This window comes from Pimephales promelas, chromosome 7, assembly GCF_988280905.1.
Source record: "Pimephales promelas chromosome 7, fPimPro1.hap1.1, whole genome shotgun sequence".
Taxonomy (NCBI): domain Eukaryota; kingdom Metazoa; phylum Chordata; class Actinopteri; order Cypriniformes; family Leuciscidae; genus Pimephales; species Pimephales promelas.
Genome location: NC_142775.1, coordinates 6238202 through 6256897, shown reverse-complemented (window position 1 = coordinate 6256897; position 18696 = coordinate 6238202). Strand labels below are relative to the sequence as shown.

General features: G+C 39.3%; 1 protein-coding gene across 1 annotated transcript; it reads right to left on the bottom strand.

The window, feature by feature from the left end:
• Positions 1-812: 812 nt before the first annotated feature.
• dlx1a (distal-less homeobox 1a) lies at positions 813-6071 on the bottom strand. Its single transcript, XM_039647324.2, has 3 exons — positions 2895-6071; positions 2450-2649; positions 813-2135 (listed from the first exon to the last, which is right to left on the bottom strand). Exons 1-3 carry the CDS (start codon positions 3205-3207, stop codon positions 1890-1892), a joined length of 759 nt encoding a protein of 252 aa, XP_039503258.2. The 5' UTR covers positions 3208-6071; the 3' UTR covers positions 813-1889.
• Between the last annotated feature and the right edge of the window lie 12625 nt (positions 6072-18696).

Sequence of the window (18696 nt, the reverse complement as noted above, 5' to 3'; positions counted from 1 at the left end):
TTTTTCTTTCTATATGAATTATAATGTGTTTGAATCTCATTTCGTTAAAATCGTAAATTACTATCAAGCTTGATTTAATCAATAATAATAATAAACTAATGAATTAAATTACAATATCAAGGGTTAGAATGGAAACAATCTACCCAACAAAGAGCAATATATATATATATATATATATATATATATATATATATATATATATATATATATATATATATATATATTTGGAAATATCCTTTGTTTTGTTATGCATCAGAATTTCCTTCAAATGCGCAGTTAAACCATCAGCCCCAAACAAAAGAGATGCTGAACATGTCATTCTTTCCCTATCTGCATTCCCCCTCCTCCAGAGCCAGGGCTTTCTTCATCTGGCCCTCTGTGAGCGGCACCTGCCCGATTATTCACTTAACACACGGCCATCAAAGCAGCCACACAAGAGCAGAACAGAGCTTATAGCGGATAAACGAAAGTGAAAAGAAACAAGTGGCCTTATTGTCGGAGGAATTACTGTGTTACAGAAACCACCACAAGATTAATCGCTGCTTCAGATTGCAATGAAACGCTAAACACACAAAACGGCCACATTCTGCATTTTTTCTTTTCTTTTCTTTTTTTTTTTTGAAGATTTTTTTTCTACAGGTTTACGCTAATATCTGCACGGTCTGAATTAATTAAATATTTTCATCAAAATGCTTTTTAGTGTGTTGTCTGTTTGGCAACAAATCATTTTAGATAATTAAAATAGGTTGGCTAAATATTGAAATGCTGTCTTGGCCTCTTTCAGTGCAAAATAAGTTTGTTTTTTTCATATTGCATTAATTCAGTTGCCTGAGTGTCATTCATTTTTGACAAATCAATAAACGCTGCGATGACATTTTGTAGCTTCTTTCATAAACAGGTTTTTACTGTTCGAGTTTTACACATTATACAAGACTCCATGAAACAAAACAATAAATTAATATGACCGGTAAAGCTATAAAACTATTTTTTTTCTCAATGTGAAACGGAAAAACACATGAATTTTAATAAACACAATTATGTTTAGATCCTTTTGCACAAATTATTCAGCACACAACGAAAACGACTATTTCTGTACATTAGAGCTGTCAGCACTTCCCATCTGACGGCGATGATAGACGCGTTTATCTGATCAAAAGAAAGGCTTTACAAATTGGGATCAAATCCGAGGGAAGTGTCTCTGTTTTATAGTGCAGCCTCACATCATAATTTAAAGAACATTTGTTTTAAATAAAACATACAAACAGATAAAAAAAAACAAATTCTAAATAAGTTATACTTAAATAAACACAAAACGCCATACATACAAAATAACTTTGTTGTTAAGATTTCTTTGTTCCCTTTAAAATGGGGAAAATCATACTTGCTCACGGTGTGATTTATCCCAGTTTTTACACATTCACGCGCCATGGCGAAGCCTGAAGCGACTGAATCTCGCGCGAGATTTGAGAAAATGTGAAGCTCATGCCGATCTCACAGCCCGTGTTGTGGATAATTCCAATTTTCTTATGGAAAATTACAAATTTTGAAGAAAACGAAATACATTTCTGACTAGGGCACAGTTTCATGAATTTTTTTTGTTTGTTTGTTTTTTTTACACAACAAAAGTCACTGAAAGCGGGAGAGTAGCAGCTTTGATTTGACCCGCTTTCCAGGCATTCCCTTCAATTGAAAAAGAGACTTGTTTCCTCTCCGGTTCAGACGGCTCTCGTTCAGTCCACGCCGGCGGTGTGAGAGTGTCTCCGGATCACATCTGGTCTGGGCTGCGGAGTGCCAGTGTGTGTAAGGCCGCAGAGTGACTGGCCTGTGTCGGGTCCCCTGAACTGGGCCATTGGTGGATAGAGGGGCGGGGTTGTTTTAGCAGTCCTGGTTCACATGAGTTGCGGCTGCTGCATACTGTCCTGGTGTGCTGTGGGATACCATGAGGTGTAACTGGGAATATAAGAGGTCGGCGTGGATGTTTTGACGGTGGCGGTTGAGTTCCAGACAGGCGCTATGGATGGAGATCCGGTGGACAGTCCGCGCCCGTTAGCCAACGCGTTTGTGTCTATTGTTCCTCCGCCCTGCTTCATCAGTTTCTTAAACTTGGAGCGTTTATTCTGAAACCAGATCTTCACCTAGAAAAAAAAGAAAGAAAGAAAGAAAGGCAAATCAAAACAGAGCGAGCGACAACACCTGTTTCTGTTATCGAATCTCGCATAATCGAATCGAGTTCGAAAAGAACGCGATTATTAACTTTTACGTTCTAAAATGTTTTCCTCAAACAGACGCGTGTTATAAAGTCGATTTCAAAAACAACATGCGAAGATTAAATTAATTTATGAAAAAATAACCTTTTTTTAATCGTTGTGTAGGCTACATGTGACATGTTTCGCGTCCGTTTTCATAAAGTCTCTAAATGATTTGATTGAAAGCGCGTAAAAGCACATGCCTGTGTTTGCGTGAGCCCCAGTGACGCGGCGAGCTCGGCTCTCTCCGGCAGAGCCAGATACTGGGTTTGCTGGAACCTCCTGTTCAGTGCCTGCAGCTGGAGACTGGAGTAGATGGTTCGGGGTTTGCGGATCTTTTTGCCTTTCCCGTTGAAACGCACCTCTCCTCCTTCCACCACGGTGTTTTTCTCCGACTCTGGTGCTGGGGAGGGAGAAAGAAAAGAAAGTGTCTCACAAACTGTGCGGCTCACATCACTGTGCACAAGTTTTACAGGCGGCACTTTAGGTATAATTAGCCTTAATTGCATACATTGTTTATAGCATTACGCAATAAATAATTACCAAGCCTAATAACAGCACATCTGGGCTACTCCAGTCCAACATTCTTGCAGTGCGCAGACAAATGCAACGACCAGTGAAGACCAAAATACGCTCAGCATTTCTTACCTGGGTCCTCCAGTCTCGTCTGCGCCAAAGCCGAGTTGTTTGGGTAAGTCTGCACGGTGCTGAGGTACGGGCTGGAGGAATGGCTACCGACCGAGTTGACGTATGGATAAGGCAGGGATCTGGGGAAGGACGGAGCCGGGCTGTATGCGCTGTCGTGCTGCGGGTGTCCGGACGAGTGTAAACAGTGCATTGAATAATGTCCGTGGGTCATGGATGAAGGCGACATTTGCTGACTTGGTGGCCCAAATTCCATGAACACGCTCTTTCCTGAGACTGGGCTGTTTAGACTCTCTGGTATTGTAGACATGGTCATGTCTCTCACTCTCTCTCTCTCCCTCTCTCTCTCCCTGCTTTTTTGTTTTCTTCTATGATCTGAGTGAAGGATGGATCCCAATTTAAGCTCAACGGATTTTTTCACTTTCCATTCATAAGAAAATGTAGTTTGTCTCTGTGAAAAGTCTAGGTACGATGCTGTGGATCCACACAAACTCGCTCAAAGGTTTGAATCAGGGAATCATGAATATTTATCCAAGGTGCTCTCTGATTGGTTCACTCCCTCCAAGAGCGATGCGGATTGGTAATCTAAGGGTCGGGTCCGACGGACCTGATAAACTCAAGAAATAAGACCAACCTGTGACTCTATTGTGTAATGCTAATGTAGAAATTTAGGGAATGGACCAAGACACATAGGCCGTATGTGAAAGGCTCAAACCACCAAATGTAACACATGCAATGTAAAATATCATCATTTTGATATTTGGTCTTTTTTAGGCTTATTAGTTAACAAACAAAACAACACTACACATTAAAACCAACCATTATCTGATCAAACGTTTTATTTTAGTAACAGTGTCAAAAATGGAATTATTATTAGCCTATATTACCTTTATCATCAAGTCATTGACTTAATATAAACAAGTGTAAACAACAAACAAAGTGAAATGACATCAAAAATAATTTTGATTTAAATTCTATGCTGGTTACGGCATCGTGAACAAAAAAAATACATAAAAAAAATAACACCGACAAATATGATTAAGTACAGGTATAAGCGTGTGACTCCAAGCAAAGATGAATTACTTTGATGATTCATTTGGTTAAAATGCTTGTCTCGAGTGCTTGAAGACACAGCTGAGACCAGCTAAATTAGCGTAGCACTGTTGTTTAATTTTCATACGCATAATTAGCTGTGTATTTAACACTTGCGGATTCGCATCACTCGCATGCGCGCGTGGGTTGAATTATAGGCGCGAGGATCAGAGAAACAGGTCGATGTAAATTTGGTTGATATTACAGTGCGTTGGTTTTTATAGCAATGGTTATTGTACAAAAAAAAAACACAATTGAGAGATTTTTGTTTTTATAACCTTAAATGTGATTAATTAATCCACATGTGACGGAACAAATACTGAAACCAGTAAAGAGATATTCAAAGCATGAAAACAAAGCAACAAATAGCACATCTACTAGTAGGCTACACCAAGAAAATATATGTTCCCCAGGTTAAATTGCCTATATTTAAAGTCTACACTATTCTATGGCGACAGCTACAATAACAAACAATGACAGTTTAGATTAAGATTAGAATAAACTCAAAATTATATCTAATCAACCCATCAAAATGGCTATTTATAAATACCAAAAAGAGCTATAGGCTACTTTTCTTACGGTTGTAGGTATCAACTTTTGACCTGGGATTAAGGAAGCAAAAATTAAAAACCACTAACCGCTAAAAACCGATTAATCACATCAATGTTAATTATATTTGATAATGTGTTATTGTACCAGCTGACCAGGACATCGCCGCGACCATTGCTTGCCATTAAACTGAACATGGGCCATAATCTCTGCTCTTAGATTTCATTATTAGTTAAACAATATACATGTATCTGTCAAACCTTTTCAAAGAACTCGAAGCATTTTGAAGACTCACTCGAGGTACGGTTCGGATAACTGTGACATTAAAAAAAATTGGTGGATGCATGTAGAGAATGGAGTGACACGAACTGATTGAAACATTTCCCCACATGTGAAGCTTTTTCAGAAACATTTTTTTGCAAAAGGACACCATTCAATAAAACATTTTCAATAAAACCATTACAAAACGGCGAGCTGAAAATATATCCGTCTTCGAGACAATGAATAAAACGGGAAAAACTTTATTTTACAGTGCAGATAGGCCTAATAATTATAAATTGTGCATATTTACATGCAACTAAACCAAACCAAACCCTAACCCTATATTCTAGTTATTACTTAGCCTACATGTATAATAACAGTGTAATAAAGACACGTTAAAATAAAGTGTAAGTATATGAAATGGAAATAGAAAGTGGAGAGAAAAAGATGGTTATTCCCCATGAAGCAGAAGAGAACGAGACGTGCTCGTACCGTTTGTGTGCGACTCACCGTTGAACACGGATCACACCTCCACATCCTCCTTTCATTTCTATCTCTCTTTCTCAGTCTCTGCGTTTGTCTTTTCCCCAGTCTTCATAAAAATGGGCATAATCTCCACACGTATTTCATTCCGTCATGATAAAATACATTAAAAACAGAAAAGCCTCGAGCAAAAGTCCAGAACTTGGACACAAATGTCATTGGCACCAACACGATGCCCAGATGATATGGACTGACGAGCACACTTTAACAATACCTGTTAGATATCCACCGTCCTCAAAATGGTCCAATTTAAAGCAATTTGTATTTCAAATGACATTTGCAATCTACCACGGGGATTCTTCAACAATAGCGAAAATAATGACGGTATTACAACCGATAATTATCATCATTCAGATCACGCCGGACAAGTTACACGTGTTTATTCTCTTCGATTAATCTGAAAATTATGAGGAAAAACAAAATAAAATGTTATGTCATAAGGACAGCAAATTTCACGTAGAACAATACAAGACTCGCTTTAAAATTGACAACTAGCTTACACAAATTCCCAAACGTCTACAATTAGGTTATACTTAATTAGAACAAAAATGATTTGTTCTTGTATGTCGATTTATAACTACGCAATGGCATTTGCTGTTGTTGTTTTTGTTGTTATTATTGTATTGAGTATGATATTTAACGTTTTAGGATGAGCAACAATAACACATTTCATGAGCACTATAGTGTCTCCACATCTAAAGCAAAGACAGAATGAATCGTCGTGGGAAATCAGCAAAAAATGTATATTAATAAAACTAATATTGTTGAAGTAAGTTGCCTTAAAATGTTGAGTTCATTGAAATTAAAAAAAAAATGAGTTAATACAACAAATGAGATTGGTTTTAAAATAGAAACTCAAAATATAATGCTATCTGAACCACATTCATTAACTAAGTTGATTTGACAAATGATACAAAATTGTGATAACAAATCAAGAATATTAGTTTTTACAGTGGGGTCATCTTATAGGCTACAGATTACGTAATGATAAAGTTCACTTCAGAAAACATTTTACCTAAAGGATTATTTTACACTGAACTGCATTTAGAATCTAAAATAAATAAATAAATAAAGTAAATCTATTTATTTCCAAAAAAATAATAATACTATATAGGGCCATTTTCAAGAGTGGGTTTGATTAAATGAAAATGACAAAACGTGTGTCTCTTATTTATAATACATTATAGACATCACATAACAGTATCTTCCTATCCATGTGGTCAGTGCCATAATAATTATCCAGCACATCCCAGCTGCCCACCGTGTCAGGATGAAACCACAGCAGTTTTCTGTTTAGAGCGACTCAAATAAAGCAGCATGTGAGATGACGAGTTATAGAGCACTTTCCAGAGAAGAGGATCATCAAGAATGAGAGTCAAACACCTGCTATGCTGCCCTGATTTAGTGCACCAGGCCAGTTCAGGCCCACTCAGTGTGTGTGTGTGTGTGTGTGTGTGTGTGTTTCAGATACAGACATGAGCTGACAAACTGCTTCAAAAAGAGACAACTGTGTATATGGCCTCATCCGTCCATTGAGCAGGTCTGATTCTGAACTGCAAAGGGACTTTCAAATGTGCGTCCGGAGTGAATTTAAAGCAAAAGTCCCTGATTAGTTTCTGTTTTTAGTGGCACGGGATTCTTTTTTAATTGTTTCAATATGAAGCTTTCTAGTGTGACCCATTAGATGTCCTGTTGATAAAGCGTTCCTGAGAACCAAACCCCAAATCCGGACAGATGTCTAATTATTTTAAAAATGGTTAACAGATTGTAAGACATCATCACAATGAAACCAGGAATTAATAACAGGGAGATTCCTTGGTCTGGTGTGATATGAAAGTTGAAAATTGATAGTACTGAATGTGTAACTGCACATTAATATGCATTTTAGTGTGAGAAGAGCACAGTGCTTTTTGTGTTGGTGTCTGTTAATAACACGTTTCCAGAGTTTTTTAAACAGGGTCAATTACATTTTCAGTCAATTCAATTAAGTTGAATCAAAATGCGAATTAAATTCAAACTTGAAATTAACGTACAGACATAAATAAGTTGTAGTGCACCACATAAGCTGTAATTCATGTGTTTGCCTCGTGTGAAAGTGCTTGCTACTGACAGACCCTACATTATGATGGAGGGGTATTTCAAATTAAAGAGACAGAGCACTTGTGAAATGGAATATGATCCCATTATCATATTAGTAAAACACACACATTCACGCTGAAAACTGCAGTGTAAAAAAAAGCCCCAGACTCAATTTAGTTTTCATCCATCACATATTTGGACTGAACGCATCAGGTTTAAGTGGAGCGGTTTAAAGCGTTATTAGGACGGCATTAACATTGACATCTCGACTGGATGCATTTGTGTTTGAGGATGCACATCGGTCCAGTTTTTATCCAGGGACCTATTTCCAAAGCGACACACACACACCCGCTAATAGGAATTCAGCCCTGTTCTTTCCCACCAGCAGCAAAGACACACAGCGGCAAATTCGATCAGACGTAATGATTCAATTTCAGAGTAGCCTATCTGATCAATCCTGATGATAAAACAGCCGTGCGGTTTTTCGGGGTTTCTCCTGGAGGGTTTTAAGCAGGCAGCACCTTTAATTTGCTGCTCCACTGAATTCCAATGGACAAAGAGACACCGTGAGAGTATTTGTTGAGACTGTGAGCAACATGTGAGAGAGAGGACACTGTGAGGTGTAACCATAGATTACTGTGTCAGTCAGTATGGAACGGTTAAGTGTGATGTTAAAATAATGCAGCTGGTGGGTTTGTAATGTTTTGTTTCCATTAGAACGTCAAAAGCTGAGGACGAAAAACTCTTAAACTCTCAAAACTCTTAAAAATAAAGGTTCTAAAGCGGAAGGCAAGAACATTTTGAAATTCTAAAGAACCTTTTCCCATTATAAAGAACCTTCTCCACAATGGAAAGGTTCCATTGATGTTAAAGGTTCTTTATGGAACATCAATGCCAACCTTTTTGAAAATTTGAAGAGTGCATGTCCAATTTCTTTTCTTGAATTGTGATTTAATCAAATACATAATAAATGCACAAATCTTATATTTGTATAATTTTGCTTTAGATAAACATTCAGGCTTTTTTATTTTAACTTTTACATTTTTGTAATGCACAATCGTTGGTGTTTTTGTGCTCGTAATGGTCACTGAACCCTCTTTGGAGATCAATTTAATACAGAATCAGTTTTGAAACTTAGTTTGAATATTTAGTTCAGTCATGAAACGCTAGAGGGCGCAGTGTGATCAGTTCTTTACATGCAATCACATAATTACCACATGTCCAACGCTATCTCAGACCAATATGTACGATTGATTTACGATTTACGAATTCGTATGACCTCATTTGTACGAAGTCGTACGATTTGTCTAAACCCTAGTGATGCATCAGGGGTGTGGTCAGGATTACGTTATTTGTACGAATTCACAGGAATTGTGCAACTCGTAAAGTATGATTAAGCAAAAAACGTATGAGTGAGGTCATATGTATTTGTACAAATTAGCCACCCTGTAAAATACCTACAAATAGAGTGCCGAAGTTACGACATCACTCTGTAGGCCAAAACGCGGAAGTGAGTTAGCATTTTAGCAATCCTTGGTTTCCTCGCTCTAAAGTCTATGGGATTTTTGAATGGGTTTTTGCTAAATCGCCTGCAATAAGGTTTGTGGTGAACATAGCCTCTAAATATTTTCATGCTTTGATCTATGACATAAAACGCACAGTTATAACCCGCTTGAGTTTTTTTTTTTACTTTATTGTGTCTGCTTGTGTTTGTATAAAAATTTTGGATTGACTTAAAGATTATCTTGATAGACAAAACGTGTAAGGGTCACAATTCTTTGTTAAACAGTCTCCAAAAGTCTATGGGGAAAATGCATGGCTTTTCGATCAAGGGAACCCATGTGCCGCTAGCTTCCGAGTTGTCCTACAAAGTAAGGTCATCACTTCGGCACTCTATTGCCGTGAGATCAGGTTGACATGGCTCAAGCTGCATGGCTTGACAATGAGCCAATGAGATTGCTTGCTCATCATTTAAATATTTTGCTATGAGCCGGTCCTGCAGTTCCTCTGAACCCCTCCCCAGCTCCACCTGCCTAGATCTGTTATGATAATGTGTATTTAGTCCATACTTGCTATAGATTGTTGTTCATGCATACCATATGTTTTGAGATCATGGATTCATATTATTTCCAACGCTATCTCACGACCAATTCGTACGAATTTGTATGATGATTAAAAAGTGGCTAGATCGTACTAATTCATACAACCTCACTCGAATTCGAACTACGAATTTGTCCGATTTGTCTAAACCCACGTGATGGGTAGGTTTAGGGGCGGGGTCAGGGGTAGGTCATTCGTACAAATTCATACGAAGTTGCTAACTCGTAAAATATGTACTAATTAGTACGAGTGAGGTCATACGAATTGTTACAATTAGCCACCTCGTAAAATTCCAACCCGGTCTCATCCCAAGACGTCATATAACTGACGTTTTGGGACGTCTTTTGACCATACGTCAATATTTGCCTTTTTAGGGCCCCCTTAAACGTCGGTAGATGAGGTTATGGGATCCTAACTCTACCCCAGACCTAAACCTAACCCTAAACCTACCCCGTCACCTAACTGACGTTAAAGGTAAAGCGTCAGTTTTATGACGGCCCGGGATCGCCATATACCGACGTTTAAAGCGGCCCTAAAAAGGCGGATATTGACGTATGGTCAAAAGACGTCCCAAGACGTCAGTTATATGAATTTTTGGGATGAGACTGTGTTAAAAATTCATACGAATTGCCGTGAGATCGGGTTGATTATTTTCCGTCCTTTAATTTGCTGATTGGTTTGTTCAGCTTCAGCTAATAGGTCTCTTCGCCTCTAGCTCTGCTTTGGGAAAACATACGAACAAACATGTCTGCCAAGCTGGCCAGTGGTTCACACCAGATGAAACACCAACCCGATCTCACGACCAAGTCGTACGAATTCGACGAATGATTAAAAAGTGGCTAATTCGTAACAATTCATACGACCTCACTCGTACGAATTAATACGATTTTGCTAAATCGTACATATTTTACGAATTGGCCAATTCGTATGAATTCGTACGAATGACCTACCCCTTACCCCGCCCCTAAACATAACCATCACGTGGGTTTAGCCAAATCGTACGAATTAGTATGAGTGAGGTCGTACGAATTAGCCACTTTTTAATCATGCGTCGAATTCGTACGAATTGGTCGTGAGATAGTGTTGGAAACACACACCAGCCATAATCTTTTTCTGCAGGACACTGCTGGTTCAGAGTATTATTTTATTGAGAGGGAAGAATTACAACACTGGATTAATTGCGAAATCATGACATGTTTACTGAAATATAAATAAATTGCAATGTTAAATCTTCCCACTAGTCTGGATTTCTGAGCATGCTTCATTTAATGAAAGATCCAAGCCTTTAAAAGACCCTCAATTCATTCCCTAAAATATGAAATCTAGCCGCAAATGACAGGTGTGCGTGTCACACGATTGCCCAAGCGCACGGTTTTGTGGGCGATTGGATGGAATCTTCTGCTACCTGCTAATCTACACCCATCACTCACCTGGGCCGCAGGTGAGGGCGAGCGAGGACCATACACAGCTGCTCTGAGCACGCGAGAGAGACCAGCCAACAACCTCCATCATTACTCCAGCAGCAGGGGTCAGAACAGTCTGCCCAGCATCCCACCACATGCCCCGAAATTGTCCTCCAAAAATGACCAATTACCTGAGTTAGTTGCTACTGGGAGAAATAGAAAAATCCGCCCCAATAGATGGTTACTTAATGCATCAGGTGCAGAAATGGCCGTGGAATTGTCACTTGTGGTATGTTTGCTTTGCTTGTTGTGTCTCTCGAAGCCCGAGACAGGCGGTCATCAAATCTTCAAGCTAAGCAGCAAATTAAAATCAATAAAAGTCATAGCCTGGCAGAACGGGGCCATTGCGGATGGTTTTAAACAGCTGGATCCGTCTCTATGGCACGGCTTTATTTAGGTTTGCTCTGCATATTGAAACAAGGTTTGATTACAGCATGGCAAACGCACTTCCCCATTGTCCAATTAATGCGCCCATAAAGAGGGGAAACATGCAAATTCTCTAATGAAATAATGAGGCACGGCAGAGGGGGCAGCGGACGGCTGGAGAGCCACGTTCTCCTTCTCTTTAGGGTTTTGTTCTGAGTTAAGTCCCAAACAAAGACAGGGGAGAGGTCAGTACTCCAGCACACCTGAACACGTTTCCCTCTCCCCTTGATCTACCGAGGCAGCCCGCCATTAGTCTTAATAATGGAAAATTGTCATGTTGATACAAGTCTCTCTCTCTCTTTGTGAATAAGTTGTAGGTAGAAGCTCCATTTATTTCAAAGTTCTTTGTGCCGAAAGGCCAGGAACAGGGGCTTTTGTGGTGGGGAAGAGAAAAAGGTGCTGGATGCTCTTTCCATAGTCAAGATAATTATCCCCACTGTGACCTTAATGATCCACCCTTCTCCCCCAGCGACTTCTCCGCCCGACCCCTCCTCCGTGCCCTGTGTCAGGGAATATGAAAACCCCTATAATGAAACCATTTTGGCTGATGGAAAAAGGGCTCCTCGAGCTGCACTTGCCACAAAGACGGCTCAATTATGTGAGTAATTGTGATAATTTTCCATCCATTCATGGCTCTTTCTGAAAGGGAAGGAAAGAGAGGAGAAAACAGAGAGAGAGACACTGAAAGGGAAATTACACAGACAATGTCGAGTGTGAAAATTGTTACACAAAAAAAAATGACTGTAAGAAAAGTGCAAGTCTATAAATAAATATGTTAATGCGGGGAGGCCGTATACACACGCGCGCGGCACCACGTCACAAACAAAAGGCGCGCGCTCGAATAGATGACCGCCATAGGAGAATAATGCCGAGATGAAAGTACATGTGCAGCTGTCTGAAAATTAAAGCTCTTTCGACTTCCTATTGACAAAGCTGAGCCCCTAAAAAAGCTCCCCAGTGGTTAGAGATCATTTTGAGCCCTGTGACAGGAAAAAGGATAATTACCTCTCTGAGAGAGGCAGGCGGACTGACGCGCCCTTCAGACGCGCCGCTGAATGCGCGAGCTTGATAGAAGGCAGGGGAAATAATTTTGTGCTTTGCTTTTTCTTTTATTCCACGGAACACGTTTGTTGGGTGGAAGACAAGGCGGCGAGCGGCGCTGAGTGCATTAAACCCTGGGTGTTCGCAAATATAAGGTTCCTCTGTCCATCATCTCTTACCTAGAGAAGAGACGAACTCTGAAATGCATTAAAATGTCTCCGCCATTCTGCCGGCAGACAGCAGAGGCACTGAGATACTGCATTAGGCTTCAGTTTCCCAGCGGGAGTCAGATTAAACATTTCCTCGCGATGCTAAAGGATATTCAGGACTCTTCTCGGAGAAAAGAGCTCAGCCTGTAATTTCTCTCTATGAAGAAAATTCATTCTGCGTCATTTCACAAAGGATACATGTAAATGCCGAGTAATTCATATTCAGAACCTGCGATTCGAGTTTAATAGTTCAGCAATGAAATTCGCTTTTTACCGGGGGGCAAAGTGGAAAGGGAGATGGTGAAAGTATTCAAATATTTACTCTTGGAAAGCGGAAGTGTACACAGACTGAGACTGAGATCTGTTGATATTTCAACAAATAAAGACCGTCATGTGTGTGTGACTAGTCCTCAAGATTTCCATCCTGGATGGTTTCCAAGCAAATCACACAATGGTATCCTCAGGTATCTTCTTACTTCTCCCTTCATCCCTAAACTGCTCCCACATGTACGAGGTCTGACCCCCATGTGAGGGTCCACAGACATCTGGGGAAACCGAGGCCACTGTGGGCTCAACCCAGTCCACGGATTTCTGATTCCCATTCTTTGACACGCTTTAACTCTTTCTTGTCCCATTCTCTCATGGACTACAGTAACCAGTTGTCATGTCACCCTTGTAATTCCCAGAATGGTTCCTGAGAACCAAGGCCTATTTTCTGATATATTTAACACACAAACAGACAGAGACCCCTGTCCTCCAGTCGCTAACACCACCAAAAATGACAAAAACAACAGTTGCCATCATTTAAACTGAAGTAATAACTTCATTTGCATCGCATCTCAGCTTAATAAAGACCTCGATAAGCATAACAAAAGAAGAGACAGCAGCACTAAACACCTGCAAACGTTAAGCATATGAATAAATAAACAGTAATAATCAAACAATTGATTCATGGCGGTTCAAAAGAGTTTATTATTTAAAAATAAAAAAACAGTAACCTATATTTCTGTATGCACTGTTAATTATAAAAGTGGAGATTGTGTTTATAGTCAGTCCCTGTGCTCCAGACGCTCTGTGTTTATACAGATTTACTAATTACAATAAACTACGGTAGAGCATTGAAGTATATCAACTATGATGTAAATCATAAAAGGTATAAACAATGCTGTATTTGGACTGTAGATCGTACTGGATTCATTATTATATGAGTTTTCACATTTGCTCAACATAATTACTGTAACGCCACACAAGTCTTTATCCAATAAGACTAAAGGGGTTCTGCAGGGGGTTTGTGAGGTTATACAAAGCTAATAATGAAGCCAGGAATCATTCAAATGCAAAATTGTAATGAATAAATCAGTAGAAAATAAAACATCCCAAATAAAATACTTACTAAATAACTTACAATTTAATCTGCATGTCATGTGACCAGCATCAGAGAAAAGTGAACATGCCAATGTGATGTCATTTGATTGAAATAATAACTTAGGGGTTGCCGCAAGTAAATATCAGATCAGATCAATTGCAGTGGTCTGTAATGAATACAAATATAAGAGCATATATGTAGTATATAAGACTGGACGGCTGTTATATGTAACACAATAATGCTATCTGCATCCTAAACAAAGACAGTCTATTATATCACTTAAATATGTTGTAAAGCTAGGTTTAAAAAATGTGTTTTATTCACTCAAAAAAGTTGTTTTAACCCAACTTTGGGTCAAATGTGGACAAACCCAGTCATTGGGTTACATTTTTTAATTACTTTTTTGTCCATATTTGACCCAAAGTTGGGTTAAAACATCCCAGCATTTTTAGAGTGTGATACCAGTGCAATTTTGTAGTTAATTCCCAATTATCAGACACCAAACTTTAAAGGGTTAGTTCACCCAAAAATGAAAATTAAGTCATTAATTACTCACCCCCATGCTGTACCAACCCCGTAAGACCTTCGTTCGTCTTCGGAACACAAATGAAGATATTTTTGATTAAATTTGAGAGCTGTATAACTACCACATTGGCTGCCTAAGGGAATGACTCTTGTCGTCCCAGAAAGTCAATGAAGAAAATGTTTAAATATTCCATGTGACTACAGTGGCTCAACTATAAGTTTATCAAGCGACGAGACTACTTTTTGTGCGAAAAAACAAACAAAAACAACGACTTTATTCGACTATTCCGCGAGAATTGCGATCTCCTTCAACTACTTCAGTTCAGTTCTCGCGCATGCGTCGTGGAAATCTATTGAAGTCTCCTTTCAGGCCAACAAGGAAGAAAAGAAATACTCGAATAAAGTCATTATTTTTGTTTGTTTTTTCGCACAAAAAGTATTCTCGTCGCTTGATAAACTTATAGTTGAGCCACTGTAGTATTAATGACTTAATTTTCATTTTTGGGTGAACTAACCCTTTAATGTACAAAATATCTCCCTAAGGTGACAAATACACCATTTTACAGTGTACCATATTCAAAGAATTCATACCGTAAATAAATATCACGGTAATGCCAATACAAAAAACCCTGTCAAACAAAAACCATGCTAAAATGGACCGTTTTGTTAGCTAATACTTCAGTCTTGGGTTGGAGGGTGAATACAGTTGAAACAAGCCTGCAAAATGTAAATGTTGGAGGGATGTGAAAAAAATCAATAGGTGTGTTTTAGTTCATCTGTGCTTTGAAAATCACAGAGCTGTCAGTGTGCTGGTAAAACCCTCAGACCCCTGGAGCCCAAGTGAGGGGTTCAAGATCCATTGGTCTGGATGCACGTGTGTGTGTGTGGTTATAAATGTAGAGTTAGTGTGAGGGATGAGTCGAGCTGTCTGTGTAGAGTGATGCTGACTCCACTGTAATGACAGAGAGGGTAATGACAGAGCCCCAAACAGCAGGAAGAGGAAGATCAATCTACAGCCTGAGAGAGAGAGAGAGAGATGGAAGCGAGGGGAGGGACATGGCGCAAAAAAACAGGGGAGCGAGATTTCTATTACATTGGCTCTCTGTGTGTTGGCTAGCCCGCCTCGCTGTGGCAGTCGGCCCACGCCGCACAATAAAAACACAGTGGATCAATAACTATTAACACTCCTCGGCAGAGTCACACCGCTCACATGTCCCCCTCTCTCTCTCCACTCCTGCTTCTTTCTCCATTTCTCTCGGTCCACGACACTGGCCCGGCTCGCAGGCTGATGGGAGCGCGCATGGGGTCAGTGGGAATTGAGGAACGGAGGGAAGGAAGGACAGAATAACGAGAGGGGTGAAATGAAACGAGACGGGAGTTAGTAACCAGCTGCCTGAGCAAACAACACACATTTCTCTCTCTCAGTCTGCTGTTTTTCCTGGCACTGCCGCTCATGCATAAAAACACAACATAAAACTACAGGCCCATCAAAGGATATCAAACGTCTGCGTGCAGTGAGGGGTGTAAGAGTCTGAGACCACATTGAAAATCTGGGATTTTCCTAATACTGTTATTATTATTTTTTACTCAAGTTGTGATGATTCAACCCGATCTCACGACCAAGTCGTACGAATTCGACGAATGATTAAAAAGTGGCTAATTCGTAACAATTCGTACGACCTCACTCGTACGAATTAATACGATTTTGCTAAATCGTACATATTTTACGAATTGGCCAATTCGTATGAATTCGTACGAATGACCTACCCCTTACCCCACCCCTAAACTTAACCATCACGTGGGTTTAGACAAATCGTACGAATTAGTACGAGTGAGGTCGTACGAATTAGTACGAATTAGACACTTTTTAATCATGCGTCGAATTCGTACGAATTGGTCGTGAGATAGTGTTGGATGATTTTGTAATGAAAATAATGTTCATTTATAAAAGCCTGCATGTCAAAGAGAAGAACTCGCCTGATCACCCATCTACAAACAGATTCCAGAAACCTAAAAAGCTAACCTAAAAATGGTAATGGTCACTAAATCTAAATTAACTGGTTTGGTAACACTTTACAATACGGTTCATTAGTTAAGTAAGCAATAGGCTACGTGCACAAGTAACGAACTTCCGCCATTGTCAGAAGTCGGCATATCAGTTTCCGTTCTACGACTGTTCATCCGCATCCGCTAATAAACAAACAAGATGAGTTCTTCAACACACATACGTTTCTAAGAATTGTAGGTGGATGTGGATCTAACGCCCGTTTCACCAACCCGATCTCACGGGAATTCGTACGAATTTTACGAGGTGGCTAATTCGTAACAATTAGTACAACCTCACTCGTACGAATTAGTAGGATTTTGCTAAATCGTACATATTTTACGAATTAGCCAATTCGTATGAATTCGTACGAATGACCTACCCCTGACCCCGCCCCTAAACATACCCGTCACGTGGGTTTAGACAAATCGTACAAATTCGTACGAGTGAGGTCGTATGAATTAGTACGAATTAGCCACTTTTGAATCACTCGTACGAATTCGTACGAATTGGTCGTGAGATAAGGTAGACACATACCCCGCCATTTGCGGTGCAGGAGCAACGCATGCTATAGTGCTTTCACATATTATGATGCGTTTGCAGTGAATAACTGATCCGCGGCTCTACCACAAACACATACTTACTATTTTTATTTAAAATCCAGAAGTTATGCTGCAACTTTTATTTAAAAAAAAAAGAAAGTTGTGTCAGCATTGCAATTCTTTGTATGCACGTTTAAACACAATTTGAACGACTTTTTTTTCGTACAACGGCAGCACTCATCCTGTTTGTTTATTAGCGGATGCGGATGAACAGTCGTAGACCGGAAATGGCGACTTCTGACAATGGCGGAAGTTCGTGACTACGGTTGTGCCAGCCCGTTCTCATCCTTTAGCGTCACATAAAACGCTATATGACAAAACGGCGCTATACTATGCACATGGCACCCTTTATCGTTAATATTCACGTGAACCCAAGACGTCATAAACCCTTTAGCGTAATATGAGACTATCCTACCCTACCCCACAGCTAAATCTACCCATCACAGCGCGTGTTATATTAACGATAACGGGTGCCATGTGCGTAGTATAGCGCCGTTTTGTCATATAGCATTCTGTATGATGCTTAAGGACGAGAATGCGTTGGTTGTGCACATGGTACGAGAGGCTGTGCTGTATTGTGAATAAGTAATGGCTGAAGGGCGTTGTTAGGCTTGAGGCGAAGCGGACTAACCCCTTCAGCCGTTAGGCTACTTATTCACGATACAGCACTTGCCTCTCATACCTTATTGTTTTTATAAAACGGTTACCACACAATATGAATATTAAAGTATAAAAAATCTATTAGTACAACTTTCATGAAGTAAAAGCCTTCCTTCCGCTAGAAAAAATAGTCCCTGACCGTGAACAGCAGCAACGTTCCAAAGTGTAATATGCATGAAAGCTCAGATAAACACAACATAGGAACTGCAGTGTAGAGCAGTGATAAATAGAGCCATTGTCATGCATAAAGCACAGCTATTGACCAATCAGAATCAAGGATTGGAACTAACCGTTTTATAACATTAGGTATCAACTAACGAACAAACAATGAGCAATATATTTAATTTAATGTTAGTTGATAAAAATCCAACTGTTCATTGTTTGTTCACGTTAGTTCACATGTGCATTAACACACAACCTTTGGTTTGAATAGAAAGGTTGTGTGTTAATGCACATGTGAACTAACGTGAACAAACAATGAACAGCTGGATTTTTATCAACTAACATTAAATTAAATATATTGCTCATTGTTAGTTCGTTAGTTGATATAATGAATAATGTATTAGGAAGTGTTTAAATTACTAACTATGATTATAAGTGCTAGTTCATGTTAACTAACTTAGTTAACATGAACTAAGAATGAACAATATTGTTCATTTTTAGTTCATGTTAACTAATGAACCTTATTGTAAAGTGTTACCACTGCTTTTATTCAAGTCAAAAATGTTATTTAAAATTGTTAAATATATTCATTTATACTAGCAAAACACATTTTATGGGTTAAATTAGATTGAAATAGAAATAACAATTGCACGCTCCCACTTTTTTCAGTGCACTCACTCTGG